The sequence below is a fragment of the Panthera onca genome, chromosome B3 (assembly GCF_046562875.1).
Source record: "Panthera onca isolate mPanOnc1 chromosome B3, mPanOnc1 haplotype 2, whole genome shotgun sequence".
Classification (NCBI taxonomy): Eukaryota; Metazoa; Chordata; class Mammalia; order Carnivora; family Felidae; genus Panthera; species Panthera onca.
The window spans coordinates 24,781,853-24,804,347 of NC_138344.1; the positions used below are offsets into that span (position 1 = coordinate 24,781,853).

General features: G+C 43.3%; 1 protein-coding gene and 1 pseudogene across 3 annotated transcripts in view; both read right to left on the reverse strand.

Moving 5' to 3' along the window:
- Positions 1-22,495, reverse strand: part of ATP10A (ATPase phospholipid transporting 10A (putative)) — a 177,614-nt gene that overhangs the window by 70,181 nt on the left and 84,938 nt on the right. For all 3 annotated transcript variants that reach the window (XM_060617912.3, XM_060617913.3, XM_060617911.3), the window contains exon 2: positions 19,588-19,792. In XM_060617912.3, coding sequence (XP_060473895.3) covers positions 19,588-19,792 — 205 coding nt within the window. The remainder of the gene's footprint in view (positions 1-19,587; positions 19,793-22,495) is intronic.
- On the reverse strand, positions 13,399-16,988 carry LOC144616570 (cytochrome c oxidase subunit 6A1, mitochondrial pseudogene; annotated as a pseudogene).

The following is a 22,495-nucleotide window of genomic DNA, read 5'->3' on the forward strand; positions in this document are numbered from 1 at the left end:
AACTTTCCTTTAAAAGTACAAAGTCCCGCCCCTGCGATTAAGGCAAGTAGCAGCCCCCCAAAGCGTTGCTTCTGTTGTATGTGTTCCTTTGGTTTTATACCAGGGGGGGCTCAGGTTAAAGCTACAGACCTGGCATTCCACATCCCACAGGCCAGCACTCTGCCAGTGGAGAACTTGCTCTTACAGCAGTATTAAAGCTGCCCTGCTCTTGGGCACGGGCAGGCAGTGACTCCCACAGCCCGAGGCAAGGGGTCAATAATGCAGCCTCCTCTTTTCCAGAACAGTGGACAATTCTCAACTAACACTTAAACTCTCCAGGCCTCTCCATTATTCTGTGGACTCAGAGCTCAAGGCAAGCCTCCCACTTGCAACAGCTCTATTGTGTTTACTATCAGGCCCTTCTGCACAGAGAGGTGAATGCTTCTCCCTGTAATGAGGCCCAAAGGAGCTGCTCCCTCCCTCCCTCCAGAAGCCCTTCAAGGACAGTATCTGGGGCAGGAGAAACGCTGGTGATAAGAATGGCTACCCCCACTGACTGTGGGCCGGGCAGGAAAGAAAGGCCTCTAACACTGTTCCCATTTTGCAGATGTTGAAACTGAGGACCATAGAAGTCATATGACTCCTAGGTCACAAGCTAGCAAGTGTAGGACCAAAGCCTGGTCTCCACACTGCTCTGCCACCAGTCTCTAACTTCAAGCGGGACCATGCCTGCCCAGGCTCCTCCTCCTCAGACCCCCAACTGTCCACCTGCATCATTTTTGTCAAGCCCTTGCAAGGCCCTGTCCCCTCTGAAAATAGGGGTTTCCTCTTAGCCAGCAAGAGGGGGTGAGAAGAGCCAGCCACCACCACAGCAGGTTGGGAAACTGAGAAAGCAAAAAGTTGAATACCACTTCACAGCTTTATTTCTTCTTTGTATTAACTAAAGGGCACAGTATTAAGTCAGCTTTCCCAGTTCTGCTCTCCTGTACTACTACTGAGTTTTTCTCCTAGAAATTCTCAGAAGGAATGGAGCGGGCAGCATCCATAAGTACATGGCCAGGCATCCTCTCCACCCTCACCAAGTAAGGGCAGTCTGGGAGGCTGGGACTATTCCTTCTCTCCTGTTTGAGGCAGGCTTCACTGTGAATCCAGCTCTGCTGCACTCAACAGATCAAATTACTTAGCCAGTGCTTCCTTGAGAGAAGGGATTTTTTTGTTTTAATTACAAGGCCTGGCACACATAAGTGCTTAATAAATCTGTGAGCGATGAATCAGTCTTTCAGAACCTCCTGTTTCCTCCTCTGCACAACTTAGCTACTGCCATCCTCTGAAGGACAAGGCCCCAATCCTCAATACTGCCTCCCTGCCTCCACTCTGGCTGCTCCTCACACAAGGAAGGCAGAAAGTAAAGACATGGTGAGGGCTTAGTTCTCTCTGCATCTTGGCCAGATCCCTAAAAGTGTTAAGTTGTCATACTAATTAAGCCCAAATGTAGCACTGCCATGGCCACACATGATGTGAGGGACACCCAGTGCTGCACCCTTGCTGAAATGCAACTATTTCCAATCCTCACTATCTGGTAACAGGAGCGTGTGCTGAGTACATGCAATGGGCCTAGATGGATCATGTCATCCCACCTGCCAATAGCCCCAGGAGGGTTCCCCATCACTCCCATCTTACCAGTTGGGAGGGGTAAAAGAGAGGTCCTTAGGGGCCCAGGCAAGGCCTTTCCATCCCAGAACCCCAGAGCTCAGTGTCTGTGCTCACCCGGAAGAACACCCATTGCGCTGCAGCAAAACCTTCTGGAATGAATCCATGGACTAAAACGACAACCTGAAAGGCACACAGTTCGACTGTACCCTAGCAATAATCTAGGAGGTGCCTGGGTGGCTCAGTCAGTTAAGGGTGCGACTTCAGCTCAGGTCATGACCTTGTGGCTCGTAGTTTGGAGACCTGCATTTGGCTCTGTGCTGACAGCTCAGAGCCTGGAGCCTGCTTCTGATTCTGTGTCTCCCTCTCTCTCTGCCCCTTCCCTGCTCACACTGTCTCTCTCAAAAATAAATATCTTTAAAAATGTTTAAAGAAAGAATGTAGTCAGGGTTCTGTCAACACTTTAAAGGAGTGGAACTCTCTTATCAAACAAAATCTTAAGTGAAACCCATAAGTTTGTGTACATGCATGTAACTACTATATGCATATACATGTATTTACATATATGTGTTGTGCACGCATATATTACAGAGACACATGGAGATACCCACATACATACACGTTTTGTCCTGCCCTGTTTCTTGGCATCAACAGTTTCTCTAGACCAAGCTGTTCTGCCCATTACAGTCAGATTTTTGGATGGTAATCAATTTACTTTCTGTCTGTTCTAGCCTAGGCTGCTGCTCCTTAACTTTACTACAGCGCCAACCGCCACTGCAGGCTTCTGAGCCAGAGAGTGCCCAGAGGAGTGCTGCGATCCGTGTGGAGGATCCTGGCAGCTGCTGCCCAGAGTGCAAGGCTGACCGCGGCAAGAAAACCCTGCCTGGACCCAGTACAGCGCCCTTGAGAAGGCGCAAGGAGGGGCCAAGCAGACTGCTGTGGGTGGGAAGCACAAGACAAACGCAAGCATCCCTGAAGGGAACCCCCAGTGAGCCGGAGCAAGTGAAGGCACAGGAGGAGGGGCACAGCAAGAATGGGCTCTGCAGCCACAACACCTATTTGTCGCAGCCCCACTTTCTGACCAGCTGCAGGATTTTATTATACAAGGTACCTAACCTCTCAAACCTGGGCCACCTTACTTTAAAATGGGAAGCAACTGAACCTGTCTTGGGATGGTGGTCCACAGCCATGGGGAGCTTAGAACACCCCAGTGCCTACCCACCCCACACCAAGGGAGCCAGAGTGCTGGTGGGCCAGGCCCTCAAAGATGTGTAAAGCTCCCCTGAAGATCGTGTGCACCTCCCATGGTAGATTTAGACCAACCATACTAGTAACAGGCTAAGTGGTAAGTACTGGCAAATGTTAGCTGTGGAAACCAGTACCACAGGCAAGCCACCTGGCAGCTTTCAAAGATCTGAAGAACTCTTCTGTGGAAGGAAGATTAGATGTCCCCCATATGGCCCCAAGGCCGGGGCTGGGAGAACCTTTCAAAGTCATAGATTTGAGGTGAATCTGATGTGCCAACCTTGACAGGTACATGGAAGGGCCCTGCATGTCTCTGATGAGGTGACACCTGGTGGAGGTGGGGCTGAGGAGGGCTGCCTCCCAAATTCCCCTCCTCCCTTGAGTCTGGTTCCCAGGTACTGCCCTGGTAAAATCTATAGGCCAGGGAACTGGTTGTCTGTCCTCAGTGAGGCAGGGTCAGGACAGTGGTAACTCCAATTGCAGGGCTGGGGTGGCTTGGAAATGAGCAGACCATTATAGGATTAAGTGAGAAGGGCAGCCATGACAAAGGGAATGATCAGGTCAGTGGGGCCTCCTAAGCTATGTGGTGGGTGGTGAATAAAAGGAGTGCCCAGGCTACCTGCACCCATGGCAACTCAATACCATTAACTGTGGACTATTTTTGTGAAAGGTATAATGAGGGGTGAAATAGTTTCATCTGCTTAGAATAAAAGCAAATGTGTCCTACTCCTTTCATGTCATGATTGTGGAATCAGAAGCACAAACTCTGAGTTGGTCAAGAAGCCTTGACTGGGGACAAGCATGGTGGTGCCGGCCACAGAGACTTGGACTCCCGCCTGTTTGCCCCAAAGAGAGTCACCCTCTGCACCCTCACCCTGGGGCCAGGCCTCATTTTTCAAAACTGACTCTCAAGGGCGCCTGGGTGGCTCAGTCAGTTAAGCATATGCTTCGGCTCAGGTCATAATCTCGAGGCTCGTGAGTTTGAGCCCACATCAAGCTCTCTGCCATCAGCATGGAGCCTGTTTGGGATCCTCTGTTCCCCCCTTTCTCTGTCCCTCCCTGCAAGCTCTCTCTCTCTCTCTCTCAAAAGTAAATAAAAACAAACATCATATATGTGTGTGTGTGTGTATGTGTGTGTGTATAAAACTGACCCTCAGAAGAGTTCTCTTTTTACTACTGGTGTAAAATAAGTCCCGAGATTACTTTTATAATGTAAAATGAACAGGTGAATACAAAAAATATAAGATATTCTGTCAATGGAAATGATCTCTTCCTTGAAGGAAACTCTAAAATCAAAAGACTTCAGTCAAGAGTTGGAAGGTTTTTCCCTCACTATTTCTAAGACAAATTACTTAGGAAGAAGTGTTTATGTCCTGGCATGGCATTAACTATTAACTGACTTAAACAAACATGTGCATACATGTGTACACACACACACATACACAAATACGTATAAGTACTCTAACCAAATTTCTGAAATCTTCCCAATAGTACAATTCTTGTTCTTTTTGTTCCATTGTCATTCACAGAGTTTTTAATATTTAATATACACATAATAATATTAATTTTCTTGGCAGGCTGCAGCCAGCCAGAGAAAGCCATCCTGCCTAAGCAGGAAGTACCATTCATCCCCCCTGATCACTTTCCAGAGTTTCAGGTACCCACAGTCAACCGTGGTCTGGAAGCTGATATTCCTCCTTCAGACCTATCATCACAAGGTCAATAGCAGCCTAACACTATGTCACAAAGCCTACATCATTCACTTCACTTTGTCTCATCACACAGGCATTTTATCATCTCACATCATAAGAAGGGTGACTACAGTAAGCTACTTTGAGAGAGAAATCACATTCACATACCTTTTATTATAGTATATTGCTATAATTGCTATAATATAATTATTAGCTATTATTGTTAATCTATTATTTTGCCTGATTTGTAAATTAAACTTTATCACAGGAATGTATGTATAGGAAAAAACATAGTATATACAGGGTTCAGTACTGTCTGTGGTTTCAGACATCCACTGGGGGTCTTGCAATGTATCCCCCATGGATAATGGGGGACTACTATACGAGGGCTCAAGATTCTAGCATTAATTTCGACAAGAGACAGGATCATATGGTTCTTATCTTTTCTTTTATTAATGTGATGTATCACATTGATTGATTTGCGAATGTTGAACCAGCCCTGCAGCCCAGCAATGAATCCCACTTGATCATGGTGAATAATTCTTTTTATATGCTGATGAATTTGATTTGCAAGTATCTTGTTGAGAATTTTTGCATCCATATTCATCAGGGTATTGGCCTGTAGTTCTCTTTTTTTGCTGGGTCTCTGACTGGTTTGGGAATCAAAGTAATGCTGGCTTCATAGAATGAGTCTGGAAGTTTTCCTTCCCTTTCTATTTTTTGGAACCGCTTGAGAAGGATAGGTATTATCTCTGCTTTGAATGTCTGGTAGAATTCCCCAGGGAAGCCATCTGGTCCTGGACTCTTATTTGTTGGGAGATTTTTTATAACTGATTCAATTTCTTTCCTGGTTATGGGTCTGTTCAAATTTTCTATTTCTTCCTGTTGAGTTTTGGTAGTATGTGGGTGCTTAGGAATTGTCCATTTCTTCTAGGTTGTCCAGTTTGTTGGCATATAATTTTTCATAGTATTCCCTGATAATTGCTTGTATTTCTGAGGGATTGGTTGCAATAATTCCATTTTCATTCATGATTTTATATATTTGAGTCCTCTCCCTTTTCTTTTTGAGAAGCCTGACTAGAGGTGTATCAATTTTGTTTATTTTTTCAAAAAACCAACTCTTGGTTTCATTGATCTGCTCTACTGTTTTTTTAGATTCTATATGGTTTTTGATGAAGAAAAAGCATTTAACAAAATTCAGCATCCTTTATTAATAAAAACCCTTGAGAAAGTCGGAATAGAAGGAACATACTTCAACATCATAAAAGCCATTTATGAAAAGCCCACAGCTAATATCATCCTCAATGGGGAAAAACTGAGACCTTTCCCCCTGAGATCAGGAACACGACAGGGATGTCCACTCTCACCACTGTTGTTTAACATCATGTTGGAAGTTCTAGCATCAGCAATCAGAAAACAAAAGGAAATCAAAAGCATCAAAATAGGCAAAGATGAAGTCAAGCTTTCACTTTTTGCAGATGACATTATACTATACATGGAAAGCCCGATAGACTCCACCAAAAGTCTGCTAGAACTGATACATGAATTCATCAAAGTCGCAGGATACAAAATCAATGTAAAGAAATCAGTTGCATTGTTATACACTAATAATGAAGAAAGAGAAAGAAAAACAAAGAAACTGATCCCATTCACAACTGCACCAAGAATCACAAAATACCTAGAAATAAACCTAACCAAAGATGAAAAAGATCCATATGCTGAAAACTATAGAAAGCTTATGAAGGAAATTGAAGAAGATGGAAAAAGAAGAAAGAAATGGAAAAACATTCCATGCTCATGGATTGGAAGAATAAATATTGTTAAAATGTCAATACTACCCAAAGCTATCTACACATTCAATGCAATCCCAATCAAAATTGCACCAGCATTCTCCTAGAAGCTAGAACAAACAATCCTAAAATTTGCATGGAACCACAAAAGACCCCAAATAGCCAACGTTATAGTGAAGAAGAAGACCAAAGCGGGAGGCATCACAATCCCAGACTTTAGCCTCTACTACCAAACTGTAATCATCAAGACAGCATGGTATTGGCACAAAAACAGACACATAGACCAATGAAATAGGATAGAGACTCCAGAATTGGACCCACAAAAGTATGGCCAACTAATCTTTGACAAAGCAGGAAAGAATATCCAATGGAAAAAAGACAGTCTCTTTAACAAATGGTGGAGAATTGGATAGCAACACGCAGAAGAATGAAACTAGACCACTTTCTTACATGATTCACAAAGATAAAGTCAAAATGGATAAAGGACTTGAATGTGAGACAGGAAACCATCAAAACCCTAGAGGAGAAAGCAGGATAAACCTCTGTGACCTCAGCCGCAGCAATTTCTTACTTGACACATTCCCAAAGGCAAGGGAATTAAAAACAAAAATGAACTATTGGGACCTCATGAAGATAAAAAGCTTCTGCATTGCAAAGGAAACAATCAACAAAACTAAAAGGCAACTGATGGAATGGGAAAAGATATTTGCAAATGACATATCAGACAAACGGCTAGTATCCAAAATCTATAAAGAACTCACCAAACTCCAGACCCAAAAAACAAATAATCCAGTGAAGACATGGGCAGAACACATGAATAGACTTCTCTAAAGAAGACATCCAGATGGCCAACAGGCACATGAAGAGACGCTCAACGTCGCTACTCATCAGGGAAATACAAATCAAAACCACACTCAGATATCACCTCACGCCAGTCAGAGTGGCTAAAATGAACAAATCAGGAGACTACAGATGCTGGAGAGGATGTGGAGAAATGGGAACCCTCTTGCACTGTTGGTGGGAATGCAAACTGGTGCAGCCACTCTGGAAAACAGTGTGGAGGTTCTTCAAAAAATCAGAAATAGAAGTACCCTATGACCCAGCAATAGCACCGCTAGGAATTTACCCAAGGGATACAGGAGTGCTGAGGCATAGGGGCACTTGTACCCCAATGTCTATAGCAGCACTTTCAACAATAGCCAAATTATGGAAAGAGCCTAAATGTCCATTAACTGGATAAATGGATAAAGAAGTTGTGGTTTATATATACAATGGAATACTATTTGGCAATGAGAAAGAATGAAATATGGCCTTTTGTAGCAACACGGATGGAACTGGAGAATGTTACGCTAAGTGAAATAAGTCATACAGAGAAAGATAGATGCCATATGTTTTCACTCTTATGTGGATCCTAAGAAACTTAACATGACCATGGGGGAGGGGAAGAGGGAAAAAAAAAGTTACAGAGAGGGAAGGAGGCAAACCATAAGAGACTCTTAAAAACTCAGAATAAATTGAGGGTTGATGGGGGGTGGGAGGGAGGAGAAAGTGAGTGATGGGCATTGAAGAGGGCACCTGTTGGGATGAGCACTGGGTGTTGTATGGAAACCAATTTGACAATAAATTTCACATTAAAAAAAAAAAGTTCTTCAAGAGAAAGCATCTTCCTCCTCCTGGCTGTGGAAGAGAAGGGATGTGGAATGCAACAGTGGTGATTAGCATGCTAATGCTACCTGCAGAAATGGCATCACTTTCACCAGGAGACTGCACTGTGATGGGCTGAGTTGTGTCCTCTCTCCAAATTCCTGTGTTACAGTCCTAATTCCCAGCATCTCAGAATGTAGAGATGGATCTTGAGGTAATGAAGGTAAAATTGTTATAGGGTCAGCCCTAACCCAATCTCAACTAGTGTCCTTATAAGAAGAGTAGATTAGTGTACAGGCACAGAGGGAAGACCATGTGAAAACATAGGGAGAAGATGGCCATCTACAAGCCAAGGAGAGAGGCCTCAGAAGAGACAACCCTGTGACACCTTGATCTCAGACTTCCAGTCTCCAGAAATAAAAGACAAGAAATCTCTGTTATTTAAGCCACTCTGTCTATGGTACTTTGTTGTGGCATCTCCAGCAAATGAATACACACACATTTAAAACATGATCTACACAGAAATTGAAAATCGCCTCAGGAAAAGCCTGAGCCATCGCTGCCTGAGTATTTCAGCTGGGAGACCCCCCCCCAACCCCCCACCTAGAGCTTGATGCTGAAACGTAAGCTGGTATGCGTGTATACTCACTAACTCCTGCAAACTGAAACTGAAATGAGCAGGAACCACCATGCAGTGCTGGGCCCCAAGGCCTCAGAACTGGGATTTGAGGGCTGGAGTATCACAAAGCTGATACCAGGTTCCCCCTTCCTTCCTTCCAGCCCTGACGTAAGTCTGCACTTCTTCCTCATTCCTCAGGAGGATTCCTCGTCAAGGCTCAGGACAGTGGGCAGTCTGAGCACTCATGCTAGGACGGCATGGCTAGCACCTGGCCCATGCTGTGTGGGGTCTCAGGGCCTGCAGCTTCAGGGAACTGGCACACCTAGGCTTGGCCACAGCAGCAAGGCGGTACTTCTTGGTGAGTACCACCAACATGCCACCACCACAGGCCAGTATGTCCTTACTAGAGGAGAGGCATGCTCTCCTTACATGCTCTCCTTACATGCTCTCGATAACCCAGGGACTTAGTTAATTCCATTCCCCCAATGTAGGCAGGTCAGCGAGCACAAGGTGGTGACCAACCATTGCCTTTACAAACTAACTTTTCAAACTGACCTACCTGTGTTGCTGTTCCAGTGTCAGAATTACCTAAGTCCATGAGTTAAAATTTTGATTCACAGAAATACTTTCAGTTGCTCATGATTTCTTCCAGACTTTCCTGTGGCTGTGGATTAGCCCAACTTGTCCCATATCAATTCCAACACTAAACACCAATAGGTGTAATGGTCTCTGGAGGTGGCCTTGGGTGGGCCTCACAACCAGGGACTGAGTCCCAACAGTCTGCCCCAAATCTGGCTCACCTCTCCCTCTGCCCCATGTTGGGCCAAGGGGCTGAGTCCTTCTGTGTCTCAGTTACTCATCTGTTACATGGGAGTAACAACAGCACTTCCCTCACAGAGTCATCAAGAAAATTAGAAGAATCAATGTCATGTCAAGACTCAGAAGAAGGCCTAACACACAGTGGGCACTGAATGAGTACTAACTGGTACTATTACCCAGGATATGGGGGGTTGGGGAATCTCGTTATTCTTACCAGAAGAGTTACAAGCTTTCTGACACTGACACAGAACTCTCACCAATCCCAGGTTCTAGGTGGTGCCAGCCCCTGGATCTCTCATCAACAAGTGATTTACAAGCAGGCTGTCACAAAGACCCCAGGCTCCCAAGGGTGCATGATGTGCAGGAATACTCGGAACAGGCAAGAGGGCTCCTGCCTTGCATATCCACGTGTCCCCAAGCCTCTGGACTTTAATACTTGAGATGAACACATCACATACCTCCAGTCTCAGCAACTGAACCCAGCCTTACATGCACAACCTTCCCCTGCCCTGCCCACTGTTAGTTTTGAAAGGCCAACATGCAGAATACCAGAGAAGGGATTTCCATGGCCAACTCCAGCTTCACTGGGCCAAGGTGAAGACATAAACCTCACAAGTCTGTCCTCAACAAAATTTCCGGCCTCATGGTCAAGACACCAAACACTTGAAAAAGGCCGGATGAGCAATCCAACTGTTTGAAGTCTCATCCAAAATAAACCAAAATCCACAATTCTTTGAAGTTGGCCTTTTTTACCAACTGAACAAAAACGCTCATTTTTGGACTACAGCAGGAACTACTGCTGAAAAGGAGTCATTACAGGTGAGTGAGAACCAAGTTTTTCCCCCTTTCTCTAAAAGACACAAAAACCTATGAAGACATTTTTCTTTGGGTAAGTTGTGTGTGTGTGTGTGTGTGTGTGTGTGTGTGTGTGTGTGTGTGTGTGTATTATGTGACAAAGAATGATTTAAGCTTTGGCCCAATTCTTAACTTACAAAACCGCATGCAGATGTATCTAAGTGCTTACTCTCTGGAACTGAAGAGGAAGACTTTTGTCACTGGCAATGAAATGACACTCTTTTTAAAAATGCAGGGGGAGGACACCTGTGTGGCTCAGTCAGTTGAGCATCCGACTTTGGCTCAGGTCATGATCTCACTGTTTATGAGCTCAAGCCCCACATCGGGCTTGCTACTGTCAGTGCAAAGGCCCCTTTGGATACTCTATCCCTCCTTCTCTGCCCTTCCCCTGCTCATTCTCATTCTCATTCTCTCCCTCTCTCCCTCTCTTTCTCTCTCTCTCTCAAAAATAAATAAATAAATAAATAAATAAATAAATAAATAAATAAATACATAAATAAATAAATAACTAGGCAAGCAAACAAACACTTTTAAAAATAAAAAATAGGGGCTCCTGGGTGGCTCAGTTGGTTAAGTGTCCAACTTAGGCTCAGGTCATGATCTCATAGTTCATGGGTTCGAGCCGCACATCAGGCTCTGTGCTGACAGCTCAGAGCCTGGAGCCTGCTTCGGATTCTGTGTCTCCCTCTCCCTCTGTCCCTCCCCCGCTCAAGCTCGCTCTCTCTCTCTCTCTCTCTCTCTCAAATAAATATACTTTAAAATTTTTTTAAAAGTAAATAAAAGTGAAAGGGAGAGCATACAGCAACCTGACAGACATACTATTGAAAATAACTTCAGTGAAAACTAACGAATTAAAGAAGTTTGCTTGAGGTGTCATCTCAGCTCGGTTAAAATTCTGTTAAGTCACATCTGTGGGTACCTTTCACAACATAGATTATTCATTAGAAATAGTTAAAAAGCCCTGAATTTGTTTTATCACAGTTGAAACCCAATTTAGATGTTAGGAGAAATGGCTGCATCCACATCCAAGTAGGTAACAGTGTTTTATGAAGTATCGTTCTTGTTTAAGACAGATATTTTTATAAGGTGTCACTTATGTTAATATCATCATGAGAGTACAAATGTGTATACACATATCTCTGTGTATACATATGTATATATGGTGTGTCCCACTTGTGAAGAGGGGAAATTCTAGGAAGCACTAATACCAAAATGAGAACCAAAATACTGCGTTTTCATTGGAGGAACACATGCAACAAAATTAGAATAGCTCACAGAATTCAAATGCTGTAGCAATCAGGGTGTGGTGACTAGGTTCATGTTGTGGAAATAGGGGTTTTCCTTTCATTGGGGGTTCTTTTCACAAAACAAGTGGAAGGGACATGACACCAGCTACACACACCCTATCAAGGAGCAAAGTATTCCCCAGTCCACTGAGCAGAGAGTGAACTGTCCAGACACCCACCACCTAATGCTCACAGTGCACAGCAGGTGCTCCATAACCAGACTGATTCTCCAGGAATGTGCTTTTACAGATCAATCTGCTTCCAGAACATCATGTCTTAGCCCAGGAAACAGTATTTATTCTCTCTTCAAGGTAACAGAAAGTGATAATTCAAGACCTTTCACTTTGTTTTGCTTTCTTCTTTGAACACCCACAGCCATGCTTGCACATATACTCTCACACACATACACATGCCTATGCACACTCACACACTCACAGTGTGCACACATGAACACACTCATCCGTTCTCATGCTTACACATGTGCACACACACATATGCACACACTCTCACCCATAAACATACACATCCATACCCACTTATGAGTGTTAACTGGATAGATCTCATAAGGAAATTTCTAATTCAGAAACAGATACACACAGCTCAAACTCTTTGCAATTGCTGATGCAATTTAACAACAATTAGGAAAGCTAGAATTATCCTTTTTTTTCAATGAAAATATAGTCAAAGAGAAAAACAGCATTTCACATCACATACCACCATAAATAGAACAAAAACCTACTAATGCTTTGGTTGTCTTTTCCCTGGAATAAACACATGACCACTTCCAACCACATAAAAATGTGAAGTTAAATGTATACAAAGAATGTTCAAGTTTCCAAGGGCACCTGGGTGGCTTAGTCGGTTAAGCGTCCAACTCTTGGTTTCAGCTCAGGTCGTGATCTCATGGTTTGTGGGATGGCACCCCGTGCTTGGGATTCTCTCTTTCCCTCGCTGCCCCTCCCCTGCTCTCTCTCTCTTTCTCTCTCTGTCTCTCTGTCTCTCTGTCTCTCTCTCTCTCTAAATAAACAAACATTAAAAAAAAAAGTATGTTCAAGTTTCCATATGTAATAAGATCTTTTTGTATTAACATGTCAGGTTAGCCTAGTTTATCAACTTCATGGCATTTAGTTTTTCTCCTTAAGATCATAGTGCTTTACTCTCTAGGAGCAGGGATTTGCTAGACCACAGGTTCAAGGCAAAGTATCTGTGGCAAAGTCACTAGGATTAGAAACAAAGAAACAAAATCTTATTATATAGCCAAATTTATGTTCCCCATGAAGTATAAACAACTGATATTATAAACTATGGTTTATAAACTATATCTCAGATAATTATATTACTGACCTAACCAAATTACTTTGAATATCCATACTTGCTGGAATTGAAATTTTAGTCTAAATATGGCTGTGTTCTCAAAGTAATCTTTCCTAATGGCTTTCCTGTTACATATTTAATATTCTTCAACTAAAGTATCTGGTTTAAGTTTGGGAATGAAAATGTCCCACGGTATAAATTATGAGCTTAGTGACTAATATGTAAAAGAAAACCATGAATCTTTTTGTAAAGACTTGATATTGACCTTTTCAATTAACACACCCAGCCAGCTGTCTTTGTTTTCCACTTAGATGATAGATTGTTTCCTCCTTCATTCCACAACAATGCATGTAGCTAATTTAGTTAGACTAACAACCTGAAAAGCTTAAGGAAAAACAGCTTTGGTACAAGATCTTGCAAACCATCCTTTTTCACCTCTGGTTTTCCCATGGTAGAGATAATTTGGGAGGAAACAAACAAATATACAACATAATAATTTTGTCTCCTACATAATAACTTTGTCTCCTCCTACATAAAGTGATTTTCTCTAAGCTCCTTGAATTCTGTCAAGTAACTTGGGGGAGGCCTAACTCTCCCTTGTAAAGGAAACTCTGCCTAGAAGTGCCTGGCATTTAAGAATGTTGCTGAGAATTTAGTAAAAGTATATATGCAAAACGGAGGTAAAGCCACATTATTGTCTTGGAATCAGTGCAGGTCTAGATATTAGGCACATCTTTTAGACTAGTGCTTCTCAGATTCCCACCAGCCTAGGAAAGTTCCCATACTAGTTTCATTTTTTCTTCCTCATTGAGAGCAGTCAGCAGACACACGTGCACATGCCCATGCACGTGCACATGCCCATGCACACACCCACACACATCTGGGAAGAGCTAGCTAGCAACTGCAGGCTTGTGATTTCAGCTCTTCCTAAAAGCCTCACAATCACTACTCCAAACAGCCTTAAGCAGATGGCCCCGTGGGTGTAGCCTGTATAATAACCCCACAGGTCTACCCAAGAGAGAAACTGGAGGAACATTTTTTCTCAGTAAATTAACCAACACAGAAGTCATTCCCTGAAGGTTCCTCCCTGACACTGAAATAGCTCGTTCAGCAAGATCTCAGGTCTGTACTCTCCTGCTGTCCTGGGGGAGGCCTGCCTTGCCTCACCCCATGCCCGTCTAAAATTCTAACACCCACCTGACATTACACGTCACTGTTTGTGCTTTTTCATTTACCCCTCAGCACATATCACTATTTATACAGGTCACGTAAGCATCATGAGAGCAAAGAGGTTTGCCTCTTTTGATCAATACAATGCCTAGAACTTCATTTGAAGTACAGTAGGTGCTCAATAAATATCTGCTGAAAAGAATGAAAAATCACAAAACTTAGTCTCTAAAATATTTTTATATAAAATTATCAGCCTAAGGAACTCCCAATTCTGCAGAAATCACCGCAAATGTTATAGACGAACTAGAAATTTCTACCGGTATAGAGACTAAATGCATGCAGCCTCAAGGGCAGGGCTGCAGGTCAGAACAAGTGTGTGTCTGTAAGAGGGAGAGAGAGAGAAAGGCAGCATGCAAAGCGAGAACAGATGCCCAATGCAAAAGGAAAGGCCTGGATGCTGGAGAATCCCCCATCCATGTCAACTCAGGAGGTGAGAGAACTGAGAACTGCCTCCCAGCTCTATGCTGATTCAGGCAGCCACGGCTGGTGTGTCTTAGAAGAATCTCTTGTCTTCACATTTTCCATTTCTGGTCTATAAAAGGGTGTGATAATCATTATCTCACAAGGTTTATATTCTAAAATGTGTGAAGTGGTTTCTAAAATGTCTGTACTACTACAAATGTGAGAAGCATGGTAAGGTCTGACACCAGGGGAGGCTGAACAGAGGTGAGTTGTTACCACGGGAGCTTCGTGTGAAACACTGGGGTTCTCTATTACTTCTGGGATAATGCCAATTTGGCTCCAACTTTTAAATTATATGTTTATTTTGAAGTCCCATCATCTGTTTCCTTTTGCCAGACACCAAATGGCTATGTTATTTAAGGTCCTGAGGTCATCACAAAGTGTCTTATCCTCAGATTCAAGGGTCTGGGCAGGCCATGCATGCTGACTTCCTGCTTCCAGTCCATGAATTCTGTACAATTTTGATACTGGGAGTCTGCTAGTAAACAAGCCTGACTCGTCTAGATATTGGTCCCATTGCCTTAAATCATTAGACCCGGTAGCACATGGACCATGTCCCTTTCTTTTTGTTTTTGTTTTTGTTTTAATTTTTGTTTTGTTTTGGATTGGGCTTTTTTGCTCATGGACGAATCTAAGCTATTTATTTAAGACATCTCCTGCATAAGCAAAGGGATGGAAAATCAGTATACTGGTCATCATTTGATACAAGTAAGGAAGGTGAGCTTAAGGGTCACATATGTGTGCAGAGTCATGGCCCAAACCAGTTCTGTAGTTCCCCACTGGGTCAGTCGTACAGGTTTTCTTTATTCATCTATATAGCCTATTGGAAGTGGACTCACTTGAGAGTTATGGAATAGAGTATGATTAACATCTCCCCAGGGAAAGGGCTTGGACCTGATTCAGAGATGGGGGGTAGGCAATGAAGTGACGTCTCTCATGCTCTCCATGATGCGACATTAGAAGACGTTCAGCATACTCACTCCCACATGGGAGAGAACTAAGAAGTAGGTGAGGGCCTTCCACACGCTAGCTGAGCCGTCCTCTCCACTTGACATAGACCTCCTAGCTGTGCCCTGGACTGCCCTAGCATCCTGGAAACCCAGACCCAGCTGCCACTCTTATTTTCCACCCAGAAAGCCTCAGTGCCACCCAAGTCCCTCTTTCTTAGCATCCTTCCCTAAGCAAACAATCACTTCATAAACGACTTCTAGAAATGAAGCTAAGTTTTTACCTTCTCGGTAGAGGGCGTTTGGAGGAACATTGCAGGAGACGGAGTGGGAATTCAGTTGGAGGGGTGTGTGGATTTGCTCTGCACTGCCCAGCCCCCCTCTAGGTTTCTCCAAAGCAAGGATCCTGCAGTGTAGTTTTTTTTTTCCAGGACTAGATCAGCCACATGCTTCCTCCAGCTTTCAGCTCAGGGTAACCAGAGACCCTAAAGGCATGGGCCCTGACCCCAGTGGGAGCTACTGCTCCCTCTACCCTTTCCCGGGCCCTCTGCCTGTGCAGGTCTGGGCTCTGCAGGGTTGGCTGTCTAGAGAGCCACCATTCAGCCTTTGTCCACTGCAGTTGCCAGAGCCACAAGCAGAAGGTAGCATCCCTAGAGCCCAGCTCAAGCAGTGCCCAGTGGCCAGCAGCTGCCCCTGGTATCTCCCACATTCCCTGGCTTGGCACTTTCCTATGGATGGCTGACTTCTGGCTGGCACAGCCCCTCGTAAGCTTTTCTACCATCGTGTGAGTAATGGCTGTGCCCTCACGTGAAAATAAGACTCAACCTTGGGAGCCTCTTCCCTGAGCACTATCTCAGCCCCAGGGCCAGTGGCTGCTCTTTATGTCAGATACGTCCATATATTCTTGCAAGTCTTTGTTCTTACTTTATTTACTTCACAACCCCCCACTGGAATTCTTAACATCAAACTTTCCCTGAGTCGTGGGTAATTTTTGCTTCCTCACCAGACCCTGACCGATACACAGAGTCCCTGCATGAACACTGAGGTCCTCTCACATTTCTTTACCTCAGTTTTGCAAATTGCTTCTAATTTAAGTTTTGCTAGGGGCCACCACTTCCAACTGGCCATTCATCAAACTGGCAATATATCACTCTCTATAGTTCTTCCCCCGTCTGAGGTACACTAGCTGACTCCATTCTATGAAAAAACCCACTTAAATACAGAGAACTAAAATGTTCTTGACATTGCAGCATTGTAGTCAGAACCTTGGCTTTCCAACTGTCAGGCTTTTAATTTTTAAAAAAATTTTAGGGGCACCTGGGTGGCTCAGTTGGTTGAGTGTCCACTCTTGATTTCAGCTCAGGGCATGATCTCAAGGTTCGTGGATTAGAGCCCTGTGTCGAGCTCTGTGCTGACAACATGGAACCTGCTTGGGATTCTTGCTCTCCTTCTCTCTCTATCCCTCACCTTGCTCTCTCTCTCTCTCTCTCAAAATAAGTAAAAATAAACTTTAAAATTAAAAAAAATAATTTTAGTTTAGTTGAATTAATTTTAATTCCAGTATAATTAACATATATGTTATATTAGTTTTCCAATTATCAGGCTTTTAAATGCCAGAGACTTCCTATCTTTATTCTCCATGGAGCAATTCTTATATTTCAGAATAATAATGTATCAATGGGAATTCAGCTACCAGAAAAAAATCTTTGGACATTTAGAGGGGAAGTTAAAAAAAAGAAAAAGTGAAAAAAGACACCAATAATAGGGACAATGTGCACGTATACTGAAGAATTTGGGTGCTGATAAAGACTGCTTTGGTTGTTAATTTTGGCTATTTTGACTAAATTATGGCTCAACTCCATTTACTTCCTCAGGCATTTATTGGGCCTGAAGGAGGGTGATATAGGATGTGTCTATCTGTAGCCATCTTTGAATTTTAAACACCCAAACAGCTGAATTACAAAAAGCACTTACAAGCAGCTGAATTATATTAAGCACTATCGAGCTATGAAGTGTTCTAGTTGTTATTTGGGAAAAAAGTGGGTGGAGGAGGCTTGTCAATATTACTGGGATTACAACAATTGAATAAAATTAGAAGACATGAAACATGGACATTATTCCTGAGAGCTGACCAAGGAGATACACCTATGTGGCTTTCCCCATGCCACCACCACAAACATGTACACTCTGCTTGCCAGTTCTCAAATTTTCATCCATTAGAGATTCATGTGTATTCATTCATGTTACAGTCCTCTTCCGTGCACACTGGCCACACTGCCAGGAAGGTAACATTCTAGCTTGTGCAGCCAGTGCCTCCCCATAATCCTATGCATGCTGAGATCACAAGAACTGAGCTGGCAATGCAGCCCCCATACTGATTTCAGGCATAGTCCACACACTAATCTGTGCCCTGGAATTCTGGGCTCTAGTATTGTAGACTGGGGTAGGCTGATGGGAGAAAGCCTGGAAGTAAGGTCAACCTTAGGAGAACACATAGGCACGGGGGCCGAGGGGCTAGTAGTGGAAGGTGAGCCCGCATTTACTGCCAAACCCTGGAGCACAATAATGCAGATGCTGGAAATCTCCAGCACTGTGCCCCCAGAGGTCCCTAAATTCCACCAGTTCTCCTGATCTAGGATGATGACAGCACTCCATTTTTTAAACACTGCTATTTTTAGTATTTACATCAGCTTTGTATCATTCCAGGAAATATTTGCGGCAGCTCACCAAAACAAAACAAAACAAAACAAAACACACCTGACACAAAAGAAGGCTTAAAGAAAAGTAAACGAGTAGTGACTATAATCCTGCACTGTATATTTGAAAGTTGCTAAGAAAGTAGATCTTAAAAGTTCTCATCACAGGAAAACAAAATTGTAGCTGTATGTGGTGATGGATGTTAACTACACTTACTGTGGTGATCACTTCACAATATACTGAATCATAACATTGTATACTTGAAACTAATTATAATATTGTGTCAATTATTTCTCATTAAAAAAAAAAAAAAAGTAAATGAGGAAACATGTGGAAAGAAGTAAGGGCAGATGCTGGTAATGAAGTCCAGGTACACTCACTGTAGGCTGGAGGAGTGTGAGAAATTCCCATCAGCCGGGGCAAGGTGGGGAGCCCCAACGTATGGAATTCTATCTGGGCTTTTGAAAGTGTACAGAGGCACCTTTGTTGTCACAGTGACCAAGAGTGAATTACATGTTCACTCATGAGTGGGAGGCAAGGATGCCAGCCCCCAAATAAATCCTGCCCAATAAACACCCACCCAAAATACTGACAATGCTCAGGATGAGATCCATAAGCTGTAAAACAAGCCAACTGCTCAAGAGAAGCCTACCTTATCTTGATTCTAAGGTCGATTTCCCTGGGGGAGCTCATGGAGAGCTCTCAGTGACACAGAAGAAAATCCCCCAAAGTATGACATTGACTGACACACATTACGTGAGAGAGGACAGTCAACAGAAGGTTAGAAACTCCTGAAGGGTTTGAATTTTCTGGCCACAAGGCTGTTGGTGAATGTAGGCAGTCAGACCCGACTTCCCTTCCTACTTCTCATTTCCCATCAACTGTGCATTTTTGAGCTGTGGCTGAGGCTCTCTAAAGCAGAATTCAGATACAGAAAATCGGATGCCAAACTCAGAAACAGCCTTGAGGAGAAAATGTTTCAGAACTACACTCTCAGAATAGGGCATTACTTCTGCTGTGTGTTGCCATTTAGCAAACTAGAGCAACTACTGGATAAATGTCAACAGTCAGCTGGTCATAAACATTCTCTGCAACTTTAAATACTGTTTTGAGAAACTCAGAAGTACAGAGTGGAAATCAAGGTTATGAAAACTGGGTTCTGTTCCCCCCAGCCATAGGCCAGTCATGGGCTCAGGCAGGTCAGGGGTCCTCTCAGGCCTTCAGTCCCATACCTATCTACTAGTAAAAGTGGCCTGGCCACTGGAGTTGGGGGATAGGGTGCAGATGCCCAGAGGGCAATGTGGGAGATACTGTGTGGGCGTGGTGCCAAGGGTACCCTGGACGTATCCAGTCACTTACGAGCTCTGAGAAGCCGCGGACCACCTGCCGTCGCTTCAGGTTGGTCTCTCCATCCAGGTTGGCAGTCTCAATGTGGCACAGGCCATCTGGGTCACTGGAGGAGAGCAGGAGAATGTCCGCAGGGATGATCTCATTGCAGCGAAGATGCACAAAATCTCCCACACGGATTTCTTTCCAGAATCGGTTCACATACTGCTTTTCCTCCCTGATAAAGAGACTGTCATTAACAAAACTGGCAGGAGGCTGATCATTCCTGAATCTGTGTGATGGGCACATTTAACAAATATTTCTACTAAAAATTTCCATAAAGAAAGTGTTTAAAAAGGATACTCATTAATGCCACATATATAGTGTGACTCCAGTTATGTGAAATATTCAGGATAGGCAAATCCATGGAGATAGAAGGTAGATTAGTGCTTACCAGCAACTAGGGGTAAGAGAAATGGGGAGAAAGTGTTTATTGAGTACAGGTTTCCATTTGATGAAAATGTTCTGGGACCAGGTAGTGGTGATGGTTGCACATTATAAATGCACTAAATGCCACTGAATTATATACTTTAAAATGGTTAAAATGTCTACTTCTAGGTATATGCCCCGAAGAATTAATAGCAAGGACCCATATAGATACTTGTACATCTGTCTTCGTAGAAGCATTAGTCACCATAGCCAAAAGGTGGAAACAACCCTAATGCTCAATGATGAATGAGTGGATAAGCAAAATGTGGTATATATCTAGACAAGGGAATATTATTCAGACATGAAAATGAAGTTACATGCTGTAACACGGATGACACTTGAAGACATTATGCTAAGTAAAATAAGCCAGTCACAAAAGGACAAATATTATATGAATGCACTTTTGTGAAGTGACTGCAACAGGCAAATTCACAGAGAGTAGATCCTCTCTACATCTCACTGTCCTGCTGTCTGCAGAATGGAGATAACAGTAGATGCATCCTCTCCACATCATTCAACATGAAGTGGACAGCATATGCCAATCACCCAGAACAATACCCAACACAGTCAGCTTTCAACTTCCAATAGTTACTATTAACAGATATTTAGATGAAAACATTGTAGATTTCTTCTTCAGATTTTTTTTTTTTTTACTCTGAAAATACAGGCCAATTAATCCTACAAAGGGCATTTTTAATAGTTCCTTCATGGCAGTTTTGCACACTTAATTTATAAAAATAAGTATAGAAATATGACTTTAGATCAACATGATATGCTATAAGGAAATCTCATCAAGAAATGCTCTGGGTGATACTGTTGGGGGGAGAAAAACATGAAAACACATTTCAATGTAACCATCACCTTCTTACTGGTTCCTGCCCTATACAATGCCTCTCCCTTGCCTGAGTTCCCAGAAAGCCTGAATTCAGGCAGCAAGTCTGGATCTCAAGGTAGTTCGAGTCAGCCAAATCTTATGGACTCCTCCACTTTGGGAGAAGTATTGAGGTTTACACATCTATTTAATTCCACACTGTGGATTTGAGGAAACCTATGGAAAACTTCCAGGAGCTCACAGCTATCAGCTGCTCCATCCCTGTCCATTTTAAAGCCTCTGTTTTCTTGTTCTTCTAATTCAAGATCCACCAAACTGATTATGTACGAAGCATAGTTTGGCCACGTTAGGACCAACAGAGATAAATTAGATATAGCTCTGTCCTCAAAAATAATGCAAGGCAAGGCCAAACCACTGGATAGCAACCCTTGGGGACTGTATAATCAAGCCCCCAGTGTGAGCAAAACTATCCTTCCTAGGCCAACCCATCATTCCTTACAAGGCCAGGGCGTTCTTCAAGGCTGCTTAAATAGGTGTGATAGGTCCCATCAGCCTCCAATCCGACATCAGCTGGCTCTAAGATAAGGCACAGAAGGGGCATTCAATCACCTGACCATCCTGCTGGCTCACTTCCAGTCTGACCTCTTCCCTGTGGACAGATAGCCTTGATGTGAGACAGATGAAACATTTTTAAATGTTCCTATTTCCTTTCCTAAAGGTCAAACCTTGATTTTATATCACTGCAAGCATTAGCTCCTTAATCTTTATTCCTTATCATGACCATTTGTTGGGTTCCCACAGAAAGTACAAAGAAATGTGAAAGAGCCTATCCTCTTCCAGAAGAAAGTTTCCAAAAGCTAAGTCACAAAGGAGGGCAGCATACACTCTTGAGAGTGAGGTGGACAGGATTTGTGATGACAGGGGTTTCCAGGAGACCAGTGGTCCCAGACTTGCCCTGGGATGGCACAGGAAGGTGATGACAAGAAGAGGAGCAGAATGGTCTGTGTTCAGTTTATCTTAACTACATTCCATTTACAGAACTCATCAAACATAGAGTCAGTTTCCACCTGCTTTGAAATCTTAAAACGTTAGCTTGCCCACTACATCAGAGCACTGCTTTTAAACCAGCAATTTTGGTGGAGGCACTGAGCCACACAGGAGATTCCCCCACAGCAACCCCTCAATCCCCCTGATGTGCCTGCAATCTGTGAGCACTCAGTCACAGTCCTCGCGAGAGGACCCATGTGAGCCATGGAAAGCAAAGGGAGCAGGACACAGAGTAGCTCCATAATGGCTTCTGTGAAAAGGCCCTGCAGTTCACCAGGAGGCTGGGCCCTTAAAACCCAAACCTGGGAGTCATTTGTGAAAGAAGAACAGCATGACAGCACCCCTTTGACACACCAACAGACCAAAAATTCCCCATCAAAGCCCCACAGTCCCATCAACGATTCCAGCCGGAGACCCACACTGAGTCCGGACCCTACATCAACCCCTGCAATATCCCTGCCTACTTTCTCATATTTATTTTTATTATATAACAATACTATATATTATATATACCATATGTATTTTTATATGCTATATGTATACTATATTATGTTATATATTATATATTCACAT